Source organism: Zootoca vivipara, chromosome 8 (assembly GCF_963506605.1).
Source record: "Zootoca vivipara chromosome 8, rZooViv1.1, whole genome shotgun sequence".
Classification (NCBI taxonomy): domain Eukaryota; kingdom Metazoa; phylum Chordata; class Lepidosauria; order Squamata; family Lacertidae; genus Zootoca; species Zootoca vivipara.
Genome location: NC_083283.1, coordinates 35,759,325 through 35,782,752, shown reverse-complemented (window position 1 = coordinate 35,782,752; position 23,428 = coordinate 35,759,325). Strand labels below are relative to the sequence as shown.

The 23,428-nt window shown below is 42.3% G+C and overlaps 1 protein-coding gene across 1 annotated transcript in view; it reads left to right on the top strand.

Moving 5' to 3' along the window:
• Positions 1 to 774: 774 nt before the first annotated feature.
• The window catches only part of RAB2A (RAB2A, member RAS oncogene family), a 37,100-nt gene continuing 14,446 nt past the window's right edge, over positions 775 to 23,428 (top strand). The window contains exons 1-6 of the mRNA XM_035125144.2: positions 775 to 1,275; positions 10,072 to 10,143; positions 11,707 to 11,774; positions 19,190 to 19,272; positions 20,010 to 20,102; positions 22,910 to 23,021. Of these exons, the coding sequence (XP_034981035.1) occupies positions 1,230 to 1,275; positions 10,072 to 10,143; positions 11,707 to 11,774; positions 19,190 to 19,272; positions 20,010 to 20,102; positions 22,910 to 23,021 (474 nt within the window). The 5' untranslated portion in view covers positions 775 to 1,229. The remainder of the gene's footprint in view (positions 1,276 to 10,071; positions 10,144 to 11,706; positions 11,775 to 19,189; positions 19,273 to 20,009; positions 20,103 to 22,909; positions 23,022 to 23,428) is intronic.

Here is a 23,428-nt window from a genome sequence, read left to right as displayed (position 1 = left end):
CATACGACTCTTAACAGCTCATGGGCTTAACCAGGATTTATTGGGGGGGGCAGCCTTCATGTTAGGGGTGGGGCAGAACCTCAGTTAGTTAAGTATTTTTATTGATTTACTTAATTTAGGGGGCACTTGCCCCCTGCCTACGCCCATGCAACCACTGGCAACTTCTGGAGACATTTTGGTTATTTGTGATATAGAGCAGACTTGCGCAAAAAGGCATTGGGGCATTCCGGCCCATTACTCTTGTACCATTTCCATCTCAGCTTCACAATAATGCAGGGTGATCAATGCACAACATCTTTCTGCACTGAGCAGAAGGCAAGAGAAGTCCAGCCGCTGCCATGGCTTTCGTTTTTTATACAGCGAGACATTTGACATTCTGTTTGGACCCAGAGGGAAATCTGAAAAACTGCCAGAAGTCATGTGACGATCCGCGACCGCGATGCGAAAGCCCGTATAGTGCCTTTTGTTTTACTTCCTTCGCCTCCCCCCCAAACAACAACAACAACAACAACTCGCCCTAGTTAAAAGTGCAAATGTTGCTGTGCCAGGATGAGGCCGCAGAGATCCTCCAGCAAGAGCCAAGGCGACGAAGCGCTTCGCAGCGACCATTCCCTCCAAGAGGCAGCGAGGGCTCTTCCTCGGCCTGCAGCGGACAGGGCGGCGGCTCAGGAGCCTCGGGCCCCTCCCAAAGGCCGAAGGCTCCAGGCGCTCGGCCGCCCCGTCCCTCGCATCACTCCCAGGGAACCTCCCCTTCGCTCGCACGCCGAGGCACCGGCTGCTTCAGCACTTCCGGGTCGGCGGAGAGCGCGCTGCGTGACGTTGCCGGAGCGTTCGGGAGTCTCGCGCCTGTTATTGTTCCTGCTTCCCTCGGTCTCCCCCCCACCCCCGCGTCCGCCCGCCCTCCCTCCGGCCCTCCGTCCGTTCCGCGAGCCGACTGGAACCGCGCGCTCCTCAGGACGCTTTGAAGGCACCTCCAAAGGACAGGCCGGGGAAAGAAGGGGAGGCGAGGCGGTGCACGCGGAAGGCCGGCGTGGGAGGCTTGCTAAGGGAAGCTGTCAGAAGCCCGAGGGCGGTTGGAAGGAGCTGGAGGAGGGGTGCCCGCTGCCAACGGTTTCGAACCTTCCGTTGCGCGAGCCCTGACAGCGAGGGGCGGGGGAGTGCGCGCCGCGTCACCAAGCAGCGAGCAGCCCTAGCAGGAGGCGCAGGAAGGCGGCGGCGACTGGAAGGACATGGCCTACGCGTATCTCTTCAAGTACATCATAATCGGGGACACAGGTAAGGGCGGCCCACCGGGGAAGGTTTAAAAGGGGCCTGCACTGCTGGCGGCCTCGGCGCTTCCTGCGCAACGCCTCTCGGCTGCCCCATTTCCGCAGTGTTGGCTGCGCCGACGTGGTGGTGACTGGGCTCGGCAGGGGGAGGTGCTCGGCCCAGGGCCCCGCCCGCGGCCTGGCTTCGGGCTTGCGAGGCCTAGGGCTCGGCTGCCAGCGCCGCCAGAGCCCCCTCGATGCTGTCTAGTTTCAAGGCCTCTCCACCCAGAGAGTTCCCGGGAAGGGAGCGGGGCGGCGGCGGCCCTGAAATGGGTGCAGCCGGGGCCTCGGGATAGCGGGCGGACTGGTTGGTTGTTGTTGACCTCGTTTGGGACGCGTCCGAAGAGCCCTGTTGGCCACGCCGGACGCTTCGGTGAGGCAATAGGGGCGTGGTGATAACACCCCACTCCGGGCCGGGGGCTAGACAAGGCCTCGAGACGCGCTGGGCCTTCCGCCAAGACTTCTCACTCCAGACACGCTGTCAGACACGCCTGCGGAGCAAGGCCCTAAAGGATCACACCATCTAATCCCTCCCTGCCCAAAGATACACTGACCTGTAACTAAAGCACCCTCCCCCACCTCTGGGTATGTTTTACGTTCCAAGAAAGTCTACCAAATAAAAGTGGTTTCCACCGTTCATTGGTCGTGGCTCTGTTCCTGGACGTTTGTTTAGCCACCCCGGCTTAGCCGAAAGAGCTTATAAAGTGACAGTAATAAACCTCTACCCCTCCGGTATAGAATGTAAAAGACAGGGCAGAAAAAGGGGGAAACCGGAAGGAAAGAAGGAGCGATCAAATTGGGGTCTTAAGTGACAATTCCTGTAATGGCTAACTGGAAGGAAAGGAGAAGCCAAAAGTTTCTGGTGTTGCAGCTGAGCCTTATGGTGAGGCCCTTTAGTGCCATCTCTGACTTTAACATGATGCAATTTAGCATGATAGATGCAGTATAGTGACCTAAGAGACTGAGCTACTAGGCCACTACAGTATTTGAAAACTACCTTTTTAGATTGCAATGTTTATTTTTCATTTTAGCTATTTATTTATGAAAATAGTTGAGTTGGAATAGTGTGCGAGAGAGATTTCTGTCAAACTTATCCAAAGGCTAGAAATCATTTCTCTGAAGGACCAATTCAATATGTTTTATAATACACATATCAGCAAAACATTCACAAAGAGGTATATCAACATGTATCAAACAGGTACATATGGAACTAGGATTGGCTGAAGCTTCTGCCATGAGTACATGTAGCTGAAAGTACATGTTAGCCACCACATAATGTGAGGAGTGGTGCTGAAAGTTTCTTGACAAGTGTATGACTGGAGATCTGTGACTTTCCTGGGAAACATTCCTTTATTAGCTGTTTATAAAGTTAGTAGCTTTCTCTTGAATGCTTATTCCCTTTCCCCTTCCACTTATCCAGGCATCCCCAAACTGCGGCCCTCCAGATGTTTTGGCCTACAACTCCCCTAAGCTCTAGCTAGCAGGACCAGTGATCAGGGAAGATGGGAATTGTAGTCCAAATCATCTGGAGGGCCGAAGTTTGGGGATGCCTGTGTCTTATCTTTAGGGGGGAACCTAAAATACAAAGGTATCTGTTTTTCATTTACTTCTTCCGTCTAGCCTCATTGAGATTTTAGCCTATTTACTCAGATTCCTCAGCTCTAGATTACATAATAGGTTATATTGCAATCACTTTTCCCTCTTTTAAAATGCATTTTTTTATTTTTTAAAAAACTGCCACAAACATTTTTACAGCCTGATTCTATAAAAGTTCATTTGAAGTAGGTACCACTGATTCAATTTCTTATTGCTGTATTATGCAGTCTAGAAGTACTTAGTCAGCAAAGTAATATAATGTTGCACTCCTAGGCACACTTCTGTTCCCGTTGGAACTTACTAGATCAGACTGTGTATGAACTTATATTATTTCCTGCTGGGAGTTTTTGCTTCCGATAAAAACACAGCAAGGGCCAATTGCATTATTGATTCTGTAGGTATTGTAATATTTCATTTGAAAAAACAACAACAGCAAACCAAGACTGACCAACTTTCATTACTTAAAGCATAGAACTTGTATGTATGGTTACTAGGAAAGAGGTTCTATTAAGCCACATTTCTAAACAGCCTTTGTTTGGTTGCCCATGGTGAGATGCAATAGTCATTTGGTGACCAGGCAGGGAAGCTTTTATAAATTTGAAACGTGCTCTCTCATTTTTAGGCAGTTTATATTCCACAAATGAAAAACATAGTGATGTGTTGATTGGCAGGCTAGGAAACGTGGCTTGTTTACAAGGCTGCTTTAAATTCAGTCTAACTTCCAGGTAAGCATGTGTAGGATTGAGCTATGGAACCAATCTCTTCATATATTCAGTATTTGATTTCAACATTGCAAGCAGAATCCTGGAGAATCTACAAGTAAATTAAAAATTATTTTAGCTAGGCATGTTGAGTGCTGTAGTCAATGTATTTTCAGAGCCTCTTCTATAATCTGAGAATTATTGGAGAACAGGTGAGGTCTGTGCAGACTGGAAACAGGCAAATGTTGTCCCCATATTCAAAAAAGGGGAGAAAAGAAGACCTCTGACATTGATACCAGGAAAGGTCCTAGAACAGATAATTAAATAGTCAATCTGTGAACACTTGAAAAAGCATGCTGTGATTATTAAGTCCCAGTATGGCCTTCTCAAAAATAAGTCATGCCAGGCGAATCTCTCTTTTTTAATAGAGTTACAAGCTTGGTGGATTAGGGAAATGCTGTGGATATGGTGTGTCTTGATTTCAGCAAGGTTTCTGACAAAGTCCCCCATGATATTCTTGCAGAAAACCTGGTAGAATGTGGGTTGGATGAGGTATCTGTTAGATGGATTTATAGTTGGTTGACTGAACACAAAGTGTGCTCACGGTGCTGTAGCACTCTGTCCTGTGCCCACTGTTGTTCAATGTCTTTATAAACAACTTGGATGAAGGAATTGAGGGGATGCTCATCAAATTTGCAGATGACACTAAACTTGGAGGGGTAGCTAACGCATCAGAAGAAAGAATTGGATTCAAAATGACCTTAACAGAGTGGAGAACTGGGCCCAAACTAGCAAAATGAATTTAACTAGGGACAAATATAAGGTTCTGTGCTTAGGCAGGAAGAACCAGATGGACAAATATAAGATGAGGGACACCTGGCTTATTAGCAGTACATATGAAAAGGATTTTGGGGTCTTAGTGGACCACAAGCTTAACATGAGTCAACAGTGTGATGCAGCAGCAAAAAAAGCCAATGCTATTCTAAGCTGTATCCACAGAACTATAGTGTCCAGGTCAAGGGAAGTAATAGTACCACTTGCAGATGCTTAAGATGATCAAGGGTCTGGAAACAAAGCTTTATGAGAAACTGTTGTGGGAGTTGGGTATGTTTAGCCTGGGAAAGAGACTGAAAGGAGATATGATAGCCTCCTCAAATATCTTAAGGGCTGTCACATGGAAGATGAACCAAGTTTGTTCTGCTCCGGAGGGTAGGACCTGTGTCAATGGATTCAAGTTACAAGAAAGGAGATCCTGACTAAGCATCAGGAAGAACTTTCTGATAGTAAAAGCTATTTGACAGTGGAACAAACTCCCAAGAGAGATTGTGGATTCTCCTACATTGGCGCTTTCTAGTAGCCACCGGCAACTAGAATCACCCCAGGTCCAGGTACCGTAGTGGCTCACATCTCTTAATTTGCAGGCCAGTGTTGATTTGCATTGCTTTTGCCCTTTAAAGCAAAAAAACTTTTAGCCATGTTTGATTCAATGCTGATTAAATTTCCTCTTAACAAATTTCCTGCTTTTTTCAAGATTCACAGTCTTTTAACTTTTCATTACATTATCTTTGCTCTATGATAATAGTGGGCAACCTGTTGCCCTCCACATGTTGTTGGACTCCAAGCTCCCATCAGTTCCAGCCAGCATGACCAATGGTCAGGATTTATGGAAATAATAGTCCATCAACAAAAAGTTAGCTATCCTTGTTCTTTGTGTTGCTTTTTGGAAGGAGTTCTTATCTCCTTGCATTTATCTTTATATTGTCTTCGGTCTGAACCCAAGGGAAAGGATTGAAGTAAATTTAGCTGTTTGTATTTGACAGAAGCTGTAGATGCTTTGAGTGAAAGTAGACTGAAAGCTGCCTTTGAATAGAAATTTTTGGACATTTATTGAAGATTGCAGAAGTGCTCTTTAATGGCCAGGCATAATTTGTTCACATTTGCTGGTTCTTGAGCCTTTGTAGTAAAAACAAAATATGGCACCAGCTCAGATTGGTGAATGTTGAGGAGATATGGATACTGCGCTGCAAAGTCCTGCAATTTAATTTTGTTTTTAAGTAGGTGCTTAGTCATAATCAATGTATTGGTCGACAATGAAATGCTCCTAAGAAATTGTGACTGTGGCTTTTCTGTTTATTCCCTTGTATTCCTTCTTGAAATTACATCAAGGTAAAATAAAAAAGTACTCAAAAGAGGTTTTCCCACACCAAAAAGTAGTTTTACATTTTTATGTGTGTATTGGTAGACTGTTGTTATAATAATAAATTGTTGTTGTTGTTGTTGTTACTACAGTTTAATAATTTTTTCAATTTTACAATTCTAAATTGTATCCACAAGAATTATTAGCCTGCATAAATTTTTACAAGCTGACTGGTAGCTGGCAGGTAAAGGCTAGAGCACCAAGAACATTTCAGTGCTTGGTGTGGAGGATTTCTTTGCTGAATGCACAGAAGTGATGTATTCTGCCTCTCCCCTGGCAGCCTGCTTACTTACATCCGTGCATTTTTATTTTTATTTTATTTTTTGCTGCTGATGGTTGCCAGGCAAATGTTGAAATGCCAAGCCAATTTATTTGCCAAATTTCTTTCCACTTAAAGAAAAATTGACGTCAGTCCCTCCATCTTTTATTTACTCAAACCTCTACAATACTGTTGTTTTAAACCACAGTTTCCCTCTCAGTGTCTGTCCACCCTCACTTTACTCAGACTTCTGGCTTTCCTTGAGTACTGCAAGAAAGGAGAAATACTGAAAGGGGGTGATTGTTGTTTTAAACTTCTTCCATTCCTCATCTGCCTCATGTAAGAGAGAGAAAAAATGCAGAGCCCTCAAATATTCCATAGTACCTTCCTATAGTATATTTTACTCCTAGTACCATGTGTTGTCTTCAACATGAAGTTCTAGATTCACTGTAGTAATTTAGATCAGATTTTTTTATTAACAAGCAAACATCCTGATATGTACAACAGCCATCGACTGAACTTAACATTCTCTAGCTGAATAAGCTGACAGCCTTGCTCTAAAGACTCTATCTTAAAGATACAGCAACATATATTAGTATGGAGCAGGGGTCAGTAAACTTTTTCAGCAGGAGGCCGGTCCACTGTCCCTCAGATCTTGTGGGGGGCTGGACTATATTTTGGGGAAAAAATATGAATTCCTATGCCCCACAAATAACCCAGAGGTGCATTTTAAATAAAATGACACATTCTACTCATGTAAAAACACCAGGCAGGCCCCACGGGTAACCCAGAGAGGCATTTCAAATAAAAGGACACATTCTACTCGTACAAAAACACTCCGATTCCCGGACCATCCGTGAGCTGGATTTAGAAGGCGATTGGGCCGGATCCGGCCCCCGGGCCTTATTTTGCCTACCCATGCTATGGAGTATGTTTGCAGAGGGGGCTCCAGAATAGAGAGGACTAGGCATGGAAATGGGGGTGGTGATCTGTATGCAACCAAGAGTTGAGAAAAGTAAGAAGGGTAGAAGAAAAAGGAGTGAAGGTGAAAATGGGAGTGCAAGGGGAATTACAACAAAGGATGGAGTAGGAGGCATGGGAATAGGGTTGAAGATGAAAGCAGGGGCATGAAATAGTCAGAATAATAGGAGAGTGTGATAGCTTCATAACTGAACAAAAGATGAAAAGGGTGGTTAGTAGTTGCAACGTGTGGGAGGCAGAACATGCAGGAAGTTATCATGGGCATGGGGGTGACTGTCAAAATGGGTGCAAAGTGGGGCTGCAGAATAGAATATAGAAATGACTTCAGACATTGTGTGTAAATCAAATTGTTATTCAATCCTTAACTAGCCTACAATATTACTCAGATTCAGAAGATCAACATTATTATCCTTTCAGTGGAGATATCGTACCAGTCTTCCAAGAGCAAAGAGCTGTGATAATTACCACATGCATCTCCCTTTGAGAAATCACACCCTGCCTCAGTTCTGGGAGTAGATTGACGGCTGCTCAAGTCAATTTTCTCATAGCAGTGCTCCTTAGAGGAATTTTAAGAGGGTATCTGTTACCCCCCTCTTCCACCAAGCTGGTAAATTCCAGATTTAACCATGTCTCAAGTACAATTCCAAACTGCACCAAAGTCAACCCTCCCCCCTCCTTGAATAACTTGGAGTGTTTACTAGCCTACATTGCAGGAGATCCATTGAAGCAGGTAACATGTTCCAGTGGCTTTTTGGATGAATTGTGTAAAGAAGCTGGTTATATGCAGGTCATGGAATTCTTAATTAAGGCTTATGTATAAAACCATATTTATTATCTAAAAAAAATTCCTTCCAGTAGCACCTTCGAGACCAAGTAAGTTTGTCATTGGTATGAGCTTTTGTGTGCATGCACACTTCTTCAGGTATTTGTTATCTATTACTGTATAACATAGGATTGGGCTGTGCATGTATATCAGCTTCACACCACTTGATCCTAAAACTGAGAATGTCTGAATTCTTGATAGGAAAGTTCTACCTCTGGGTGTGTGTGTGTGTGTGTGTGTGTGTGTGTGTGTGTGTGTATATATATATATATATATATATATATATATATATATATATATAGGATCACCACTTGATCCTAAAACTAATAGGAACCGCTACAGCGGGAAGGTAAACGGTGTTTCCATGTGCTGCTCTGGTTTGCCAGAAGCGGCTTTGTCACGCTGGCCACATGACCTGGCAGCTATACACCGGCTCCCTCGGCCAATAATGCGAGATGAGCGCGCAACCCCAGAGTCGGTCACGACTGGACCTAATGGTCAGGGGTCCCTTTACCTATATATATATATATATATATATATATATATATATATATATATATATATAAAATCTTTGAGGTGTAATTCATGCAGGTTGCCATTTTATGTTATTGTTGACAGATGATTCACAAGCATATGCAAACCAGCCCTTTCATGTACAAATATATGAAGCCCAAAAGTTTCCTTGTGAAAGTGCCATGTGGTAGGTCCTTGCAGGAATTAAGTACATTTTTAGCTGGAAATTTGGTTGTTATGCACAAACTGTCTGTTCCTCACAAAAAGTTATAGCTGTTTGGTCCATCGCTAGCATAGTTTCTACACTAGAACTTGGGCATCCATGATTTCTACATATCATAGTTTCTTAGATTTGTCATTGCTTAAGTTTATCTGTCCTGGACTGAGTAAGCAGTTCTTTCACTTCTACTGAGGGCTGTTTGAATCACAGTCGTGGTTTGAAGTTCTCTTAGCAACGCCTGAGCTATGCGCTATTTATCTTGTGAACCACCCTGAGATCTTTGGATGAAGGCCATATATAATAATAATAAAATGTTGCAAGAGGTAAAACCACAAAAGTCTGGTGAAAACAAGTGTCCTACCTTGCATCATATTCTGATGTAAAGTACCTGTTTTACTTACATTTAAAACTATGAAGAGTGGCAATAAATTATATCTTAATTTTTTCTGACTAGAAAGAAATTGAGAATAAATAAAATACTATATAAGGAAGAAAAGCCTGTAAGAAGAGAGGATTTGTAATTTCTTATTTAGAATAGTAACATGAAGCAGAAATTTTGGCATGGGTGGTGCAGTGAATGATGAAAGAGTGCACCTTGTACAGTATTTTGTGGTTGCAATAAGAACCAATCACAACAATACAAACGCAACACGTAGGCTAATAGTAAAGAATATATAATAGAATAATGATATCATTCAAAATGTAGGAATAAGCCAGTCAAAAGTTCATATGTACAATATAACAGATGGGAATATTTGTGGGCCAGTGGTGATAGTTAAGCTGAATATAATGCTAAGGAAACATTGAAGAAAAATTGGAGAGTTGAAGTATATTCATGCAATAAAATGAGGACCCAGGATAGAGGGAAGTGGAGCAAAAACAATAAAAAACAAATGTAACATTTAAGCAATATTGAAGTACTTTTAAATAATGGTTATCGTATTTCCTTTTAAGTATACAGTACTTGATTTAACAGAATATAAAAGTGTTTATGTAAAAAGAGTTGGTTTTCTAAGAGGGTTAAAATGTTTATACACAATACATACATACATACATACATACATACATACATACATACATACATACATACATACTGTATATTGTAATTGCATAGTCACATTAATGAAGTACAGTATGTATATTTTAAAAGAGCAACAAAGTAACTATAGAGGCTATCTGAAACTAGCTACTAAGTGAGAGACTTAAGTTTCTGAATAGTAAATGTACATAATGAATATGATTTTGGAGGAGGAGTGGGATTTAGTAATTTGGCTGCTATGGAGGAGCATGACAAGTTCCAAGGGACCTCACTGTTATCCTTTGTGGGCTCTGAAATGTTATGCTAGCACCAAGGAGTAGTTTTATCAGTAATTTGTAAATGTGTATAAAGAAGTCTGAAATTTTAAAATATTCTCACTTTTTTGTAATACTTTATATTTGGAAATTCTTGAAATAGTTTTTTTTCCCTCCCCAGGTGTTGGAAAATCATGTTTATTGTTGCAGTTCACAGACAAAAGGTTTCAGCCAGTGCACGACCTTACTATAGGTAAGTTCTTTTATGTAGGTAAATGAGTAAAGGTCATGGCAACTGCATGCATCAAGTTCTGAAATGGATTGTCTAGACCAGGGGTTGTCAACCCGGCCCGTACCACCCACAAGTGGCCGTTTCAGGATTCCAGGTGGGCAGTAGGGGTTTCTACGGCACAAGCTGAATTCTCCTTCCATCGAGCACTGGTGGGCAGTAAGGAAATTTTACCATCAAGAAAGATGCATTAGTGGGCAGTAGGTATAAAAAGGTTGACTACCCCTGGTCTAGACTTTCAACTAATCGTCATATATTTACAAGGTTATAGTGGCATGGGTCAGTGGTGCTTAGTCTGATAATAAATAAATCAGGTTCATACTGGACAAAATGACATCCAACTATACACTGTTAAAAGTAACTGTGGCTGAATTTATAAAGAGTGTGTTTTCCATACAAAATGGTTTCAGTTTAACAATGTCAGAATTGTTAGTTTCAAAATATTGTCATCTGAATATGAAATATCATTTTAAGATTTTGTTAAAACTAAGTTGAAACACTCTTCTAAGCCTAAATGATGGTTTCTTTGAAGGGATTTAAGTAGTTTAATTTGAGTCTGACTCAGTGAGATTTGAAACTTTCTCACATTCTGCAGCTGCTTGTGACTGCCTCTGAATATTTTAAAACTACATTAAAGGTAAAGGGATCCCTGACCATTAGGTCCAGTCATGACCAACTCTGGGGTTGCGGTGCTCATCTCGCGTTATTGGCTGAGGGAGCCAGCGTACAGCCTCTGGGTCATGTGGCCAGCATGACTAAGCCACTTCTGGCGAACCAGAGCAGCACACGGAAATGCTGTTTACCTTCCCTCTGTAGCAGTACCTATTTATCTACTTGCACTTTGACGTGCTTTCGAACTGCTAGGTTGGCAGGAGCTGGGACCGAGCAACGGGAGTTCACCCCGTCGCGGGGATTCAAAACGCCAACCTTCTGATTGGCAAGCCCTAGGCTCTGTGGTTTAACTACATTGCAGTGTCATAATTTTAAAAAAGCATTTTCTTTTATTATTGCAGTTTATATCCCACCTTTTCTCTGGAGAACTCAAGGTGGCATACATGGTTCTCTGCACCGCCACCCCCATTATATCTTCACAGAATCCTTGTAAGTCAGGTTAGGCTGTGAGACTGTAACTGGCCTGAGGTCACCCAGCAATTTTCATGGCTGAGTGGGGGATTTGAACCCTGGTCTCTCAGGTTCTAGCCCAAAATTCTAACCATTGCACCACACTGGCTATCCTAAATGCTTCCTTTGTAGGCTTTTAGATTTTCTTATTTTTTCTACCTCTTTTCAAAGACATTTTTTGCAGTTGTTAATCTAAAAATGAGTGTATAAAACTATGACACAATACAAAACTGTATAAAACTCTTTAGTGTGTGGTATAGGGGGAAAGCCAACTGAAAGCATGAAGAGCAATGTTACTTCCTGCTATGAGAAAGGTTGAAGTAAATTCTGATTTCATTTAGGATACTGGATAGTATTTCGTTGCTGTGTTGGAGCTCTGTTACAACATTTTATTTTATTATTCAGGTGTAGAATTTGGTGCTCGAATGATAACCATTGATGGGAAACAGATAAAACTTCAGATATGGGATACGGTAAGTGTATGGAAATTTTCTGTGCAAATTTTATTTAAACACTGGTTCAAAGAAAAGGAGCAAGGAACTGAAACTCTGGAAAAAGCACCCGTCAACTGTTGTAAAAAAAGAAAGAAAAGAAACTCTCAAAAATGGTGTAAACTTGGGGAGGGGGGCAGAGTTTTGTGATATCTCCCAAGAATAGTGTGTCTGTGTGTGCGTGTGTTCGTGTGTGTTCCATGATCCGAGATAATACTAGCTGCTGCAAGCATTATTGGCTCCTGTTTATCCTGGATCAACAATCTCTCTGTATATGGATATAGGGTTTGTTCTAACTCCCTTGAGTTATTTAGAAAGTTTCTGCTAACCTGTCTGTGAAAAAACAATCTTAACTAAGGTATTGTTTATGTATTCTGGGATAAAGGACCAGTGAGAAGAGCTTCAAATTTTCTTCTCTTTCGATACACTTCAACCTCTAAACCCAGTAAGCATGTGTATGAATCAGCTTGATATACTTAATTTCAGAATAAATAACATTAGCTCACTGGTTTGTATAGGGGAGAGGGTGCAAGTTAGTAGCTACAGTGTAGAATACAGCCTAAAGGTCATTTAATTGGATTGCCTCATTTATTCAACTGTAAAACAGGCTTGTCATTCACTCACCAGTTTTTTGAAGTACCAAATTGTGAATTTTTGCTACACATTATGAGATGTTTCTTAAGCTGGAATGTGCTCATTTATTGAGAGTATTATGCCTTTATAATAAAGAAATATTAAGGCAAAAGTTTAGTGTGTATTGGTTTCATAGGAACTATACAAGTGGAACATGTACCAAAATGTTTAGGTGCATCGCCACCCTGCAGGAGTGTTCTTGTTCAGGGATCCAGTTAGCAGACATCCTAACCTTCTGCTCTCAGCTGTAGTCTAAATTTATTTATAAAAATAGTTATACCACCCATGTACATAAAATATCAAGGAAGTGTACAGCAATCTATACACATACTATAGAACATAAAATGCAAAATGTTATAAAAATAACTGACTTCTTTTTAATTAATTAATTAATCAATCTGTTGGCATAAAAATACAGTATCTTCAAGAGATGCCTAAAAATTAGTAGTGAGGTTGCCTGCAGAATCTGTGGTGGAAGGGTATTCCACAGCATGGAACTGGCAGCACCATATGCCCAATTTCTGTTTGAAGCCAGTAGTGAAGGACTCAGGACAACTAACAGTGCTGCTCAGGATGGTTGAAGTGGGATATAAGGACTCAAGCGGTCCTTGAGGTATTCTGGATCCAAGTCATTTAGGGCTTTCCTCCCAGCTTTTCTGGGTTCCTCCTCCCCATTTTTGCCAAGCCTGCACATCTCTCAGCCCAGTAGTATATAGGCAGCCAGTGCAGATGTTATAGCTGAGGTGCCATGTGCTATCAGTCATCTGCCCCCATCAGCAATCTGGCAACACAATTCTGCACAAGCTGGAACTTTTAGACCAGGGTAGTGGGCAACCAAACGTAAAGCACAGTGCCGTAGTCCAGTCTTGAGGTTACCCATTCTCGTGGATTGCAGTGGCCAGGCTTTCCTGATTCAAACACCTCTGTACCAGGCATACCTGTTGTCTTTGTCCATAGAGTTTTCTTGGCAGGGATACTGGAGTGGCTTGCCAATTCCTTCTCCAGGTGGATCACGTTTGGTCAAAACATAACTTCTCTAAGTTATTTAAGCCCCTTCGCCACGACAAGGCAGTGATCCATGAAGGGATAAAATATGGTCTGAAGCTCAACATCAAAAAAACCAAGATCATGGCCACTGGTCCCATCACCTCCTGGCAAATAGAAGGGGAAGAAATGGAGGCAGTGAGAGATTTTACTTTCTTGGGCTCCTTGATCACTGCAGATGGTGACAGCAGTCACGAAATTAAAAGACGCCTGCTTCTTGGGAGAAAAGCAATGACAAACCTAGACAGCATCTTAAAAAGCAGAGACATCACCTTGCCGACAAAGGTCCGTATAGTTAAAGCTATGGTTTTCCCAGTAGTGATGTATGGAAGTGAGAGCTGGACCATAAAGAAGGCTGATCGCCGAAGAATTGATGCTTTTGAATTATGGTGCTGGAGGAGACTCTTGAGAGTCCCATGGACTGCTAGTAGATCAAACCTATCCATTCTGAAGGAAATCAGCCCTGAGTGCTCCCTGGAAGGACAGATCGTGAAGCTGAGGCTCCAATACTTTGGCCACCTCATGAGAAGAGAAGAATCCTTGGAAAAGACCCTGATGTTGGGAAAGATTGAGGGCACTAGGAGAAGGGGACGACAGAGGACAAGATGGTTGGACAGTGTTCTCGAAGCTACGAACATGAGTTTGACCAAACTGCGGGAGGCAGTGCAAGACAGGAGTGCCTGGCGTGCTCTGGTCCATGGGGTCACAAAGAGTCGGACACGACTAAACGACTAAACAACAACAACCAGGCATACCAGAAAAAGCTGGTAAGAGGCACTGCTATCCACAAAGGTCACTTGGGGCTCTAATGGCAAAGATGTATCCAGAACTACCTCTTAAGCTGCGTACCTACTGTTTCTGAGGAAGCTCCTGCTGTAACTGAAACGTGTGCATTCCTTCATTCCCCCATCCACCTCATCAGGGAAGATGGGAAACTCAGTGCTTTGGATTTTACACAAAAAGCATAAGTAAAACAGTCTCCCTACATATTTGGGATGGTCTGAAGCTACTCATAGCCCTCATGTGTCTTCAGTAATGTGTGTTCTTAACTGGTCCAGCCACTGGCTTCGGAATTACCTTTGCTGCCTAAAAGGGACTTCTGGGTTCTGATCATGCAGTCACTCTTACAATGCTATACTAGGGCATAGTTCTTGCCAGTAGGATAGGGAGCAGTGAACCTGATTCTTGACTTTATCACTACAACTGCAGATGGAGCTTACATGGTTGAAAGTTTTCCCCATATGAAACAACAAGAATCCTCTTAAAATAGATAACTAAATGTTTGAGAGAAGCATAGCCGTCTTCCTGTCATGGCATTTTATCTATGTCAAGAGAATGAAATAGTTTTGTAACTAAGCCCTTGGACTTGCCTCTTCCCCCCCCCCCCAACATGGCACTGCAGAGGAGGCTTAAGGGAGAGAAATAGTGTGTATGTGTATACACCTGCTTCTTTTGTGTATGTGCCTGTCCCAGTTATGTACACCTAAGGCAAACATGATCTTAAAGAATCCCACACAGGTCATCCAGAGCAAGCCTTAGAAGTATCTAAGCCTGGTGTGTGTTTGTGTTTTTTTAAAAATAAATATTGCTTTCATCCATTAATCTTTAATGAGATGATACTTCAAAAGTTATATATGTTAGCAGTTTTACCTCTATGTATATTTGGCATGCATATAGGCTTAATACAGGGGCTCCATAAATCTCAGATTTTTGCTGACTTCCTGGATGTGGTCAGCTGCTAGGTCACACTTGGTGAAGATCTGGTGAAACTCTTGGCGTTTTCAAAGTCTTGAATACTCTAGAAGTAAACTCCCTAAACATTGTATGGAGTTATGCTACATCTGCTACATAGTTAATAGTTTTTAATGCTTTGTCTTTAAATTTTCTTTAACACAAATTCTTCATAGATGCTGTTAACAGATTATAAGTATTTTTCATTTATGCTAGTGAATTTAAAGACATAGTTTATCTTTATGTGAGATAAGTTTCATTTTCCTTTTTGCCATCACAAAAAACTATGGGTGGAATGCAACACCGTGTGAAGGCGATTATTCTGTCTGGCAAGCAGAAATGCTTGCACTGATTGTAAAATCTTTCCCCTCCTCTCCCATGTGCTGTTCTTAGAGTTATCCTAGTTTGGGGAGGAGGTAGGAGAAGGAGGAGGTCCCATAGTGCTTGTTGTCTCATGGCGCTGACTTCCACTAGTGCAACAACTTTGTTGAATATATGTACTAATCACCTTAGTGTTAATAGGTAAACATTGTAGTTCCTGGAGAAAAGGTGGGAGGTGAAATCTTACCTACAAGTATTGGAAGCATTAGCTTTTGCCTAACATCTGTGGCAGGGTGAACTTTTCTTTTCTGTGGATGCTGATTACTAAATAACTAGCTGACCCGGCCACGCGTTGCTGTGGTTCTTTCCTGTGATCCCCCCCACCCTGTAACGATCCATGACGTATCCTGCCCCTCCTCCCTCCACCCCGGCTCATCCCTGTGTTTCGGTAGGATACCCTTCCCTCTGTTGTCCCTGGGGAGTGTTGGCCCCTCCCCCCTGTATCTCCATACCTTGGCCCCCACCCTTGGAGAAGGAACTGTTAGGTTCTGGGTTTTATTTCCCAGCATGCACTTCTGTCTGAGCTTTCTGTTGTCCCTGGGGAGTGTTGGCCCCTGCCCCCGGTATCTTCCTACATTGGCCCCCACCCTTGGCGAAGGAAATGTCAGTTTCTGGGTTGCATTTCACAGTATTTACTTTTGTCTGAGCCCTCTGTTGTCCCCTCCCCCCTGTATCTCCATACATTGGCCCCTGCACACGCATCGTGAACATTTCTATATATTTAGATTAAGGATAGGGGATGATGATGTGCCCTGGGACCCAGAGAACTACTTAAAGAATCCCAACCCGGGGGGGGGGGATCAAATAGCGAAGCCCCATAGCCCCGTAGCAACAGACAGGCCCAGACAGAAGGAGGGGGGTCATATGGGCCACTTGGGGCGGGCCTCCGAATCTAAAGGGGGCCTCGGTCAGTATATTCACAATCAGTAAAATGAGAAAAGTAACAAAAGGGTTTAAAAAAGGCCACATTATCTACCTGGCCCGGGCAAGGGGAAGGTAGGGGATTGTAAATGGGGTGGGGGGTGGCCACTGCAAATATCTGAGGACTTAAACTGGGGAGAGAAAGTGAATGGTTTTTTTTTAAAGAAAAACACAGAGGCTTACAATCAGTTGTTTCTCCTAAAATAGGACATACCCATAAAATAAGCCATACCAGGATGTCTAAGCATTTGTGCAATATAAGCCATACCCCAAAAATAAGACATAGTTATAGGGGCAGTTCTGGAGGGCCCCAAGGAAGAGGCAAGGCTGGACGCGTAATAAAAAATAAGACATCCCTTGAAAATAAACCAATGTGGGTTTTTTTAAGGAATAATAAATATAAGACGGTGTCTTATTTTTGGAGAAACACGGCAAAGCCTAAGTTAAAAGGGGCACGACTGCCCTTACTTAAAATGGCCGCCGGAGCCTCGCATGTGACACAACGCCCACTAAATTATAAAGCGAAAACCCAAGTGCGTGTTAGGAGAAATGATGAACGACTGCCTAATCCTGCCAGGCGTTTATTAATGCAGCCGCCGGGAGAGGCTTTGGGTTTGGGGTGGAATAGCTGTTTTGGTGGTTGCAAGGCCTCCTGTTTTACAGGATCTCGTGGCAGAGGCGGGGTTTGTGGGTGTGGTGTGTGGTTGTGCCTAATCCCTGTGACTGGCCCCATGTGTCCCGATCCATGATCTATTCAGTTTGTGTCCCCCCCTCCATGACCGGCGTATCTCAGGACGTTTTGAAGGATGGTATTTATTTTTGTCTTGTGGATTTGGGGGGGGGGGTAGTGGTGCTAAATTGTAAAGTAAAAACCCCTTGCTGTGCCCCCAAGTGCGTTGATGTGGGTTATCTACCCCCCTACCCTACGTCAGCCCATGACCTATTTGGGCTCCTCCTCCCCCCACCTCCCACCCAGGGCTCCATTTGGGATAGTATTTAATGGGCTGTAGACCTGAGGCCTAGTATGTAAAATGGAGCCAAGGCCTCCTGTTTTACAGGATCTTGTGGCAGAGGCGGGGTTTGTGGGTGTGGTGTGTTCTTGTGCCTTATCCCTGTGACTGGCCCCATGTGTCCCGATCCATGATCTATTCAGTTCCCCCCCCCCCATGACCGGTGTGGTAGTGTTGTTAAATGGTAAAGTAAAAAACCCTTGCCGTGCAGGGGCCTACATAAATCAAAGTCTGTGCTGTGGCTTATGCCACCACCACCCCAGGCAGGCCCCGACCTCCACTTGGCAATGTTGGTTTTGTGGTGGGTTTTTTTTGGGGGGGGGAGGGTTAGTGGTGCTAAATGGTAAAGTAAAAACCCCTTGCCATGCCCCCAAGTGTGTTGTTGTGGGTTCCCCCCCCCCGTGCCTGTCAGGGGCCTACATTAAACAAAGGCCTAATGGCCGCCTTGGGGGATTTTCACTTGCTTGGTTGATGATGATGTCATTTGGTTTGTGGGTGTGGCTTAGATTTCACAGGAAGGGAGGGGGTGGAGGAGGGTACTACGCCACTTGAGGGCGCTGTTTGACTTGGTGGAAAAGCAGGTCTGCACCTGGGCAGGTGTGCGATTTGAGGGATTTTTGCCCCCAACAACGCTCTAGGAGTGGCCTGGATCGTTATGTCAAAATTTCAGGACGATCGGTCAAGCGGTTACGGAGAAAAGTGTCAAACGGAATATATTTATATATATATATAGATTTAGTGATAGAATATAGCTATTCAGTGTTTGGGATTCCTATGTCCAGTTTATAGTGATCAAGGCTTTTTTTAAAAGGTTAAATATATGACCCATCCATATGTTTTGAAGCAGAAAGGAGGGCTATTAGGATAACATCAGTGTAGCTCTATGACCAATCCCTTTTGAAAATCTAACATAAAATTTTAAACTTAGGGTGTTCTGTTAGAATTCTTTTTAAAAAATCATTTTTATGTAATATCTGATGTTTTTCATTTGTGGCAATCAAGGCACCTTCTTGCATGCTTTTGACAAGCACTCTGTCAGAAGCACAGGAAATTGATTAAATGTACAATAGAATTATATAAAATCAAATTCAAAACCATTATCTGTTTTTTATAATAAAATGCTAGTGGAAAGAATTCCATCTGAAGACTGTTGAAAGCTGGCTGCAGTTTATGATATAACGGATAAAATCTGCATCCTTGGCCTTCCTACAACCTTTACACCAGCAGATGGTGGGCGTAAAGATGTCATTCATCATTTATTTACAATGGGCTTTATTTATTCTAGTGTCAACAGCTGCCCCAGGGAGGGAGTTATTGAATTCAAATGTGAAGCACTGGGTTATTTGCTTCCTTTCAAATTTGTCTTCAGAGCTTAGTTGCTAGGAGTCCATTCTGTACTCTAATAATGATTCATGTATTGTGAAGCCATTCAGTAAATTGGGTTGTCAGGGATTGCCAAAAAAGGTTTAGAGGTCTTGTTCTTGATTCCCCTCCCCAATGGTTCTGTGCTGTAGACTTTTTAATTCGTGGCTCCTCTTTTCCAAAATTAGTGAGGTTTTGTCCTTTCCCCCAATTCCTTACACAATAAACTTCTTAGTGTAAGTATGCAAAACTCTTACTTTCTTCACAAGGATAACACAGGAGACAAAATGAACTATGAATCTTGTATTTCTACAGGCTGGGCAGGAGTCCTTCCGTTCCATCACAAGGTCATACTACAGAGGGGCAGCAGGGGCCTTACTAGTGTATGACATTACAAGGTGAGAATCTTTCAGAAAATTTTAGACTTTTGTAACTAGCTTTTTTCTGTATGCTTTTTTTTAATCATTAACATATTTCAGTGTCTAAAACTGGTTTTCAACTGGTGGTGGAAGCAGAAGGGGACTGTCAGGGTTGATGTGACTACTCCTGAGTAATGACCTTCCACATGCTTGTTTTTCAGAAGTCTTTATTAGTGCACATTATTTACAGTGTAGCGAGCTGTTGGTTTCATGTCTCCTCATTCCGAATCAGAATCCGGTACTGCCCCCTTCTGCGATTTGGACCAACATAAAAGCCTCGGGACAGTGAATCTCCTTCCTTTTCTCCTCCTCCTCAATTCCAGTGTCGGGGGGGGGGGGGGAAGGGTCTGCGGTCTGCCTGATTCCTCTCCTCTCTTTCCCTCTCCCTCTCTTCCTGCCTGTGGAGCGGGGACTCTTGGATGTTGCCAGAGGTCTGGCACTCCCTTTCCGTCTCCTGACTTTCCTCATCCGCCCCTTCACTTTCATGACTGCTTGGAGATGGGCTGCTTCTGATGAGGGGGGGCTGTTCTCTATAAGCCCTTCCCCTTACAGGGACTAAAGTGACTTCCACTGCACATCAGTTGTCCAATATATAAGTCCTAGGTTAACAACTGGTAAAGTCATTAAATTTTATGTTTATATATATTTTTAAACTTTTGCTTTGTTCATTTTTTGTTTGTGCATTGTTCCTCACTTGCGTTCTGGTCTCATTTTAGGAGGGACACTTTCAATCATTTGACAACATGGTTAGAAGATGCCCGTCAGCATTCCAATTCCAACATGGTCATTATGCTCATTGGAAATAAAAGGTATATATATATTTAAAGCATTTTGAAATGGTGTGGATTAACAGTTAATTAAAAAGCTCAGATCATTCATAATTCAGAATACTTGGACTGCTCCATAACAAGTAGCATATAGAGTACATGACCTTTATTTTTTTAAAAAATTAATTTTAACAATTGATGATCCTGGTTTGAGTCAGCTGAGTTGCCCCTCCCCCAAAAAAACCCTGACATTTTTGAGATTTTTTTTTGTAATATATCTAATTCTAGATTTGAATGCCAATTAAAACAGGGGTACCCAACACAGTGTTTCTAGATGTTTTGGCATACATCAGCCTCAGCCAGCATGACCTATGCTCAGGATGATGGAAGTTGTAATCCACAACATCTATAGGGCATCACGTAGCTAGCTTCATGTCTGAGCTGTCCCACAATATGTTAGTTCTTCTTCAATCTAGACTCCTTTGCAGTTGATCCCAAGGTTACCACGGTGGAACTCTTAACTCCAGTTGGAGGCTTATTGAATATCTTTGGTCGGCTTACTGCAATTCTTAATATAATTCTCTGGATGTTTTTTAAATCTACTTCTTCATAGTATGAACATCATTGATGAACAGATATCTTTGTTGTCTGGAAAAAAATGTGTTGTACTCACAGAAGTATCTGATACAGTCAATTGTTCAATCAATGCTGTATTATTAACATGTTGAGTTTTTTCAGATTCTGTCTAGCACTAGTAGTTCATGCATAGTTTGGACCGAATGACTTAAAGATTGTCATTATGCTACCAATAACTCTTACGTTGGCAACAGTTTATTGGAGAAAGCAGATTTCCCAAGTTCAAGGAGAACAAAACTTTATCCAAAATGAAGATAAAATTTCATTGGTGGTGATCGTAGTATTTCTTGCATTTTGCAAGCAGTGTAGTCCCCCCCCCCAAAAAAAAATAGCTTACTAGGTGCCTTTCTATAACAAGACTGAGGAATCTTTTTAAGCCTAAGGGCTGTACTTCCTTATGGGTGGCCTTGCATAAGCCAGATGCCAGTAGTGGGTGGGGCAAATGTAGGCAGAGCAACTGGTTTGACTTTTATATTTGTACAGTAGACTACACCATAGTCATGCAAAAGCCAGAGTTTCTGCACGCAGTTCAGTGACAAGGCAAAAGCACCCGAGGCAAACAGCCAGAGAGAAGTGTGGCATGGGGCAAGTACCAAGGCCTGATAGAGAGGCCTGAAGGGCCACTTTTTAAAAGGTACTATTATTTATTAATTGATATGCAATTTATGTACCAAAATGGCTCTAGAATTTACCTATTCTGTTCTACACAATAGTGCAGGTATAGCACAAGTAAGAGATGTAGCTTGATAGAGGGGCCTGGAAGTCCACATCCAATGTGCAGACTAGAGGTTCCTCACTCCACTTCTACACAATGGACCAATCTGTGTGGTGAGGTCACTGTAGTTACATAGGAACTTCCTGCTGTTCAGAACTGTTATTGGGCTGCCATTATTATTATTAGTAGTGGTAGTAGTAGTAATAATAATAATAGTAGTAGCCTACCACCTTTCATCCAAAGATCACAGGGCAGTTCACAGCATAAAAATACAAAATGAGAACCCAAAATACATAATAAAAACAAGAAAAAGAACAAAAACCAACAACTCCCCTCCCACAATCCTACTCACTGAATTCAAAGGGACTTATTCCTAGCTAAGTGTGTGTCATAGCTTTAAAATACAGATAATTACATTAAGGTTGTAACCATTCCTCATAGGGAGGTTACTCCACCCCCTGATCATCTAAACCAGGCATGTCAAACCTGCAGCCCTCCAGATGTTTTGGCCTACAACTCCCATGATCCCTAGCTAGCAGGACCAGTGGTTGGGGAAGATGGGAATTGTAGTCCAAAACATCTGGAGGGCCGCAGGTTTGACATGCCTGATCTAAACCAAGAAAGACAATTGAGGCTAGTGGCCAGCACTACATCTTACATTGGCTAATTAAATAAGTGTTGAGTGAAGAAACAATACATCTTGTGTTAGGATCCAACAGTATCAAGGCCTGCAAGAGGGGCTGCTTGCTCTAAACACCACCTACAAAGGGTGGTCTGCAAGACCAACTGTCTATGGGGTGAGGTTTTGACAAGCATCAATGTAGTCACATAGGAACTTGCAGTTATTCAGAACTGATCTAGGGCTGCTAATACATGTCCCATATAACTTATGAAAAGAGATTTTGGAAATTTTGGAAGAAGGACTGGGTAAGAGTGACCAGCAGGCATTTGTATGTAAATGAAATGTTACTATATTAATATCCATTCTAAATTTATATTTTCTGGTTATGAACTTAGATAGAAACTGCTTTTAGAAAGCTATATCACAAAGTTGTATATGGATGCATAAATTGAGAAATGTAGACAGGAATGTCCTGTTGCCCACAATCTAGCTAATGAGGTTCATGAAAATGGCAGCTGGGATCCTGTCTGAAAAGCCGCTGGGAGTCATTTTTTCATATTATGCTGTCAGTGTATTTTTGAGGAGATGCCTCTCTTGTTAGAAATCAACATTGATAGTTCTTTGTGGTTATGTTTTTGGAGTGAGTGCATGTCTTCTCTGCCATCCTCATTCCCATTTTTCTCTCCTCAACATTGGTTTTTAATCAGTAATAGTGAATAAATTTCTTTTTAGTCACTTTGAAAGTGATTAAGGTTCTATATTGGACGTCATCAAATGTAGTGTTGTATGGACTTAATTTTAAGTAAAGATACGGTATGTGCCTAGGTGAGTTAGCTTGTGCTTGTACAGGGAACAACTGATGTCTTGTTTTCTTAGTGATCTAGAGTCTAGAAGAGAAGTGAAAAAGGAAGAAGGTGAAGCATTTGCACGAGAGCATGGGCTTATCTTTATGGAGACGTCTGCCAAAACTGCTTCCAACGTAGAAGAGGTAATTTGGTCTAATTTATTTTATATTACATGTTTACTTTCTGGGTATGATTTAGGTGGGAAGTTAGAGACACAGCTTTGAGATCAAAATAATGTCTCTGGATCCAATCAGATCTCCAGGATCCTGATCTGGTATGAGCCATTAACAAATGCCATGGAGTAAGTTTTGTCTCTCTCCCTCTTCTCTTCTGCTAGTTATTTTCATCGGTCTATGTAAATGTTTGAGAATTTGGAAAAAGAATGTGCATCACCAATTCATAATATTTTGTTAATTGAATATAAAATACAGGCGTCCTCCCACTTATGTGTGATCGACTCGCACACAGCTAGAATGTAATGATATAATTAACAAAGGGTGTTTGGACAGGGGAGAAAAATAAAAGTGATTTGGAAAATTGGAAAGAATTG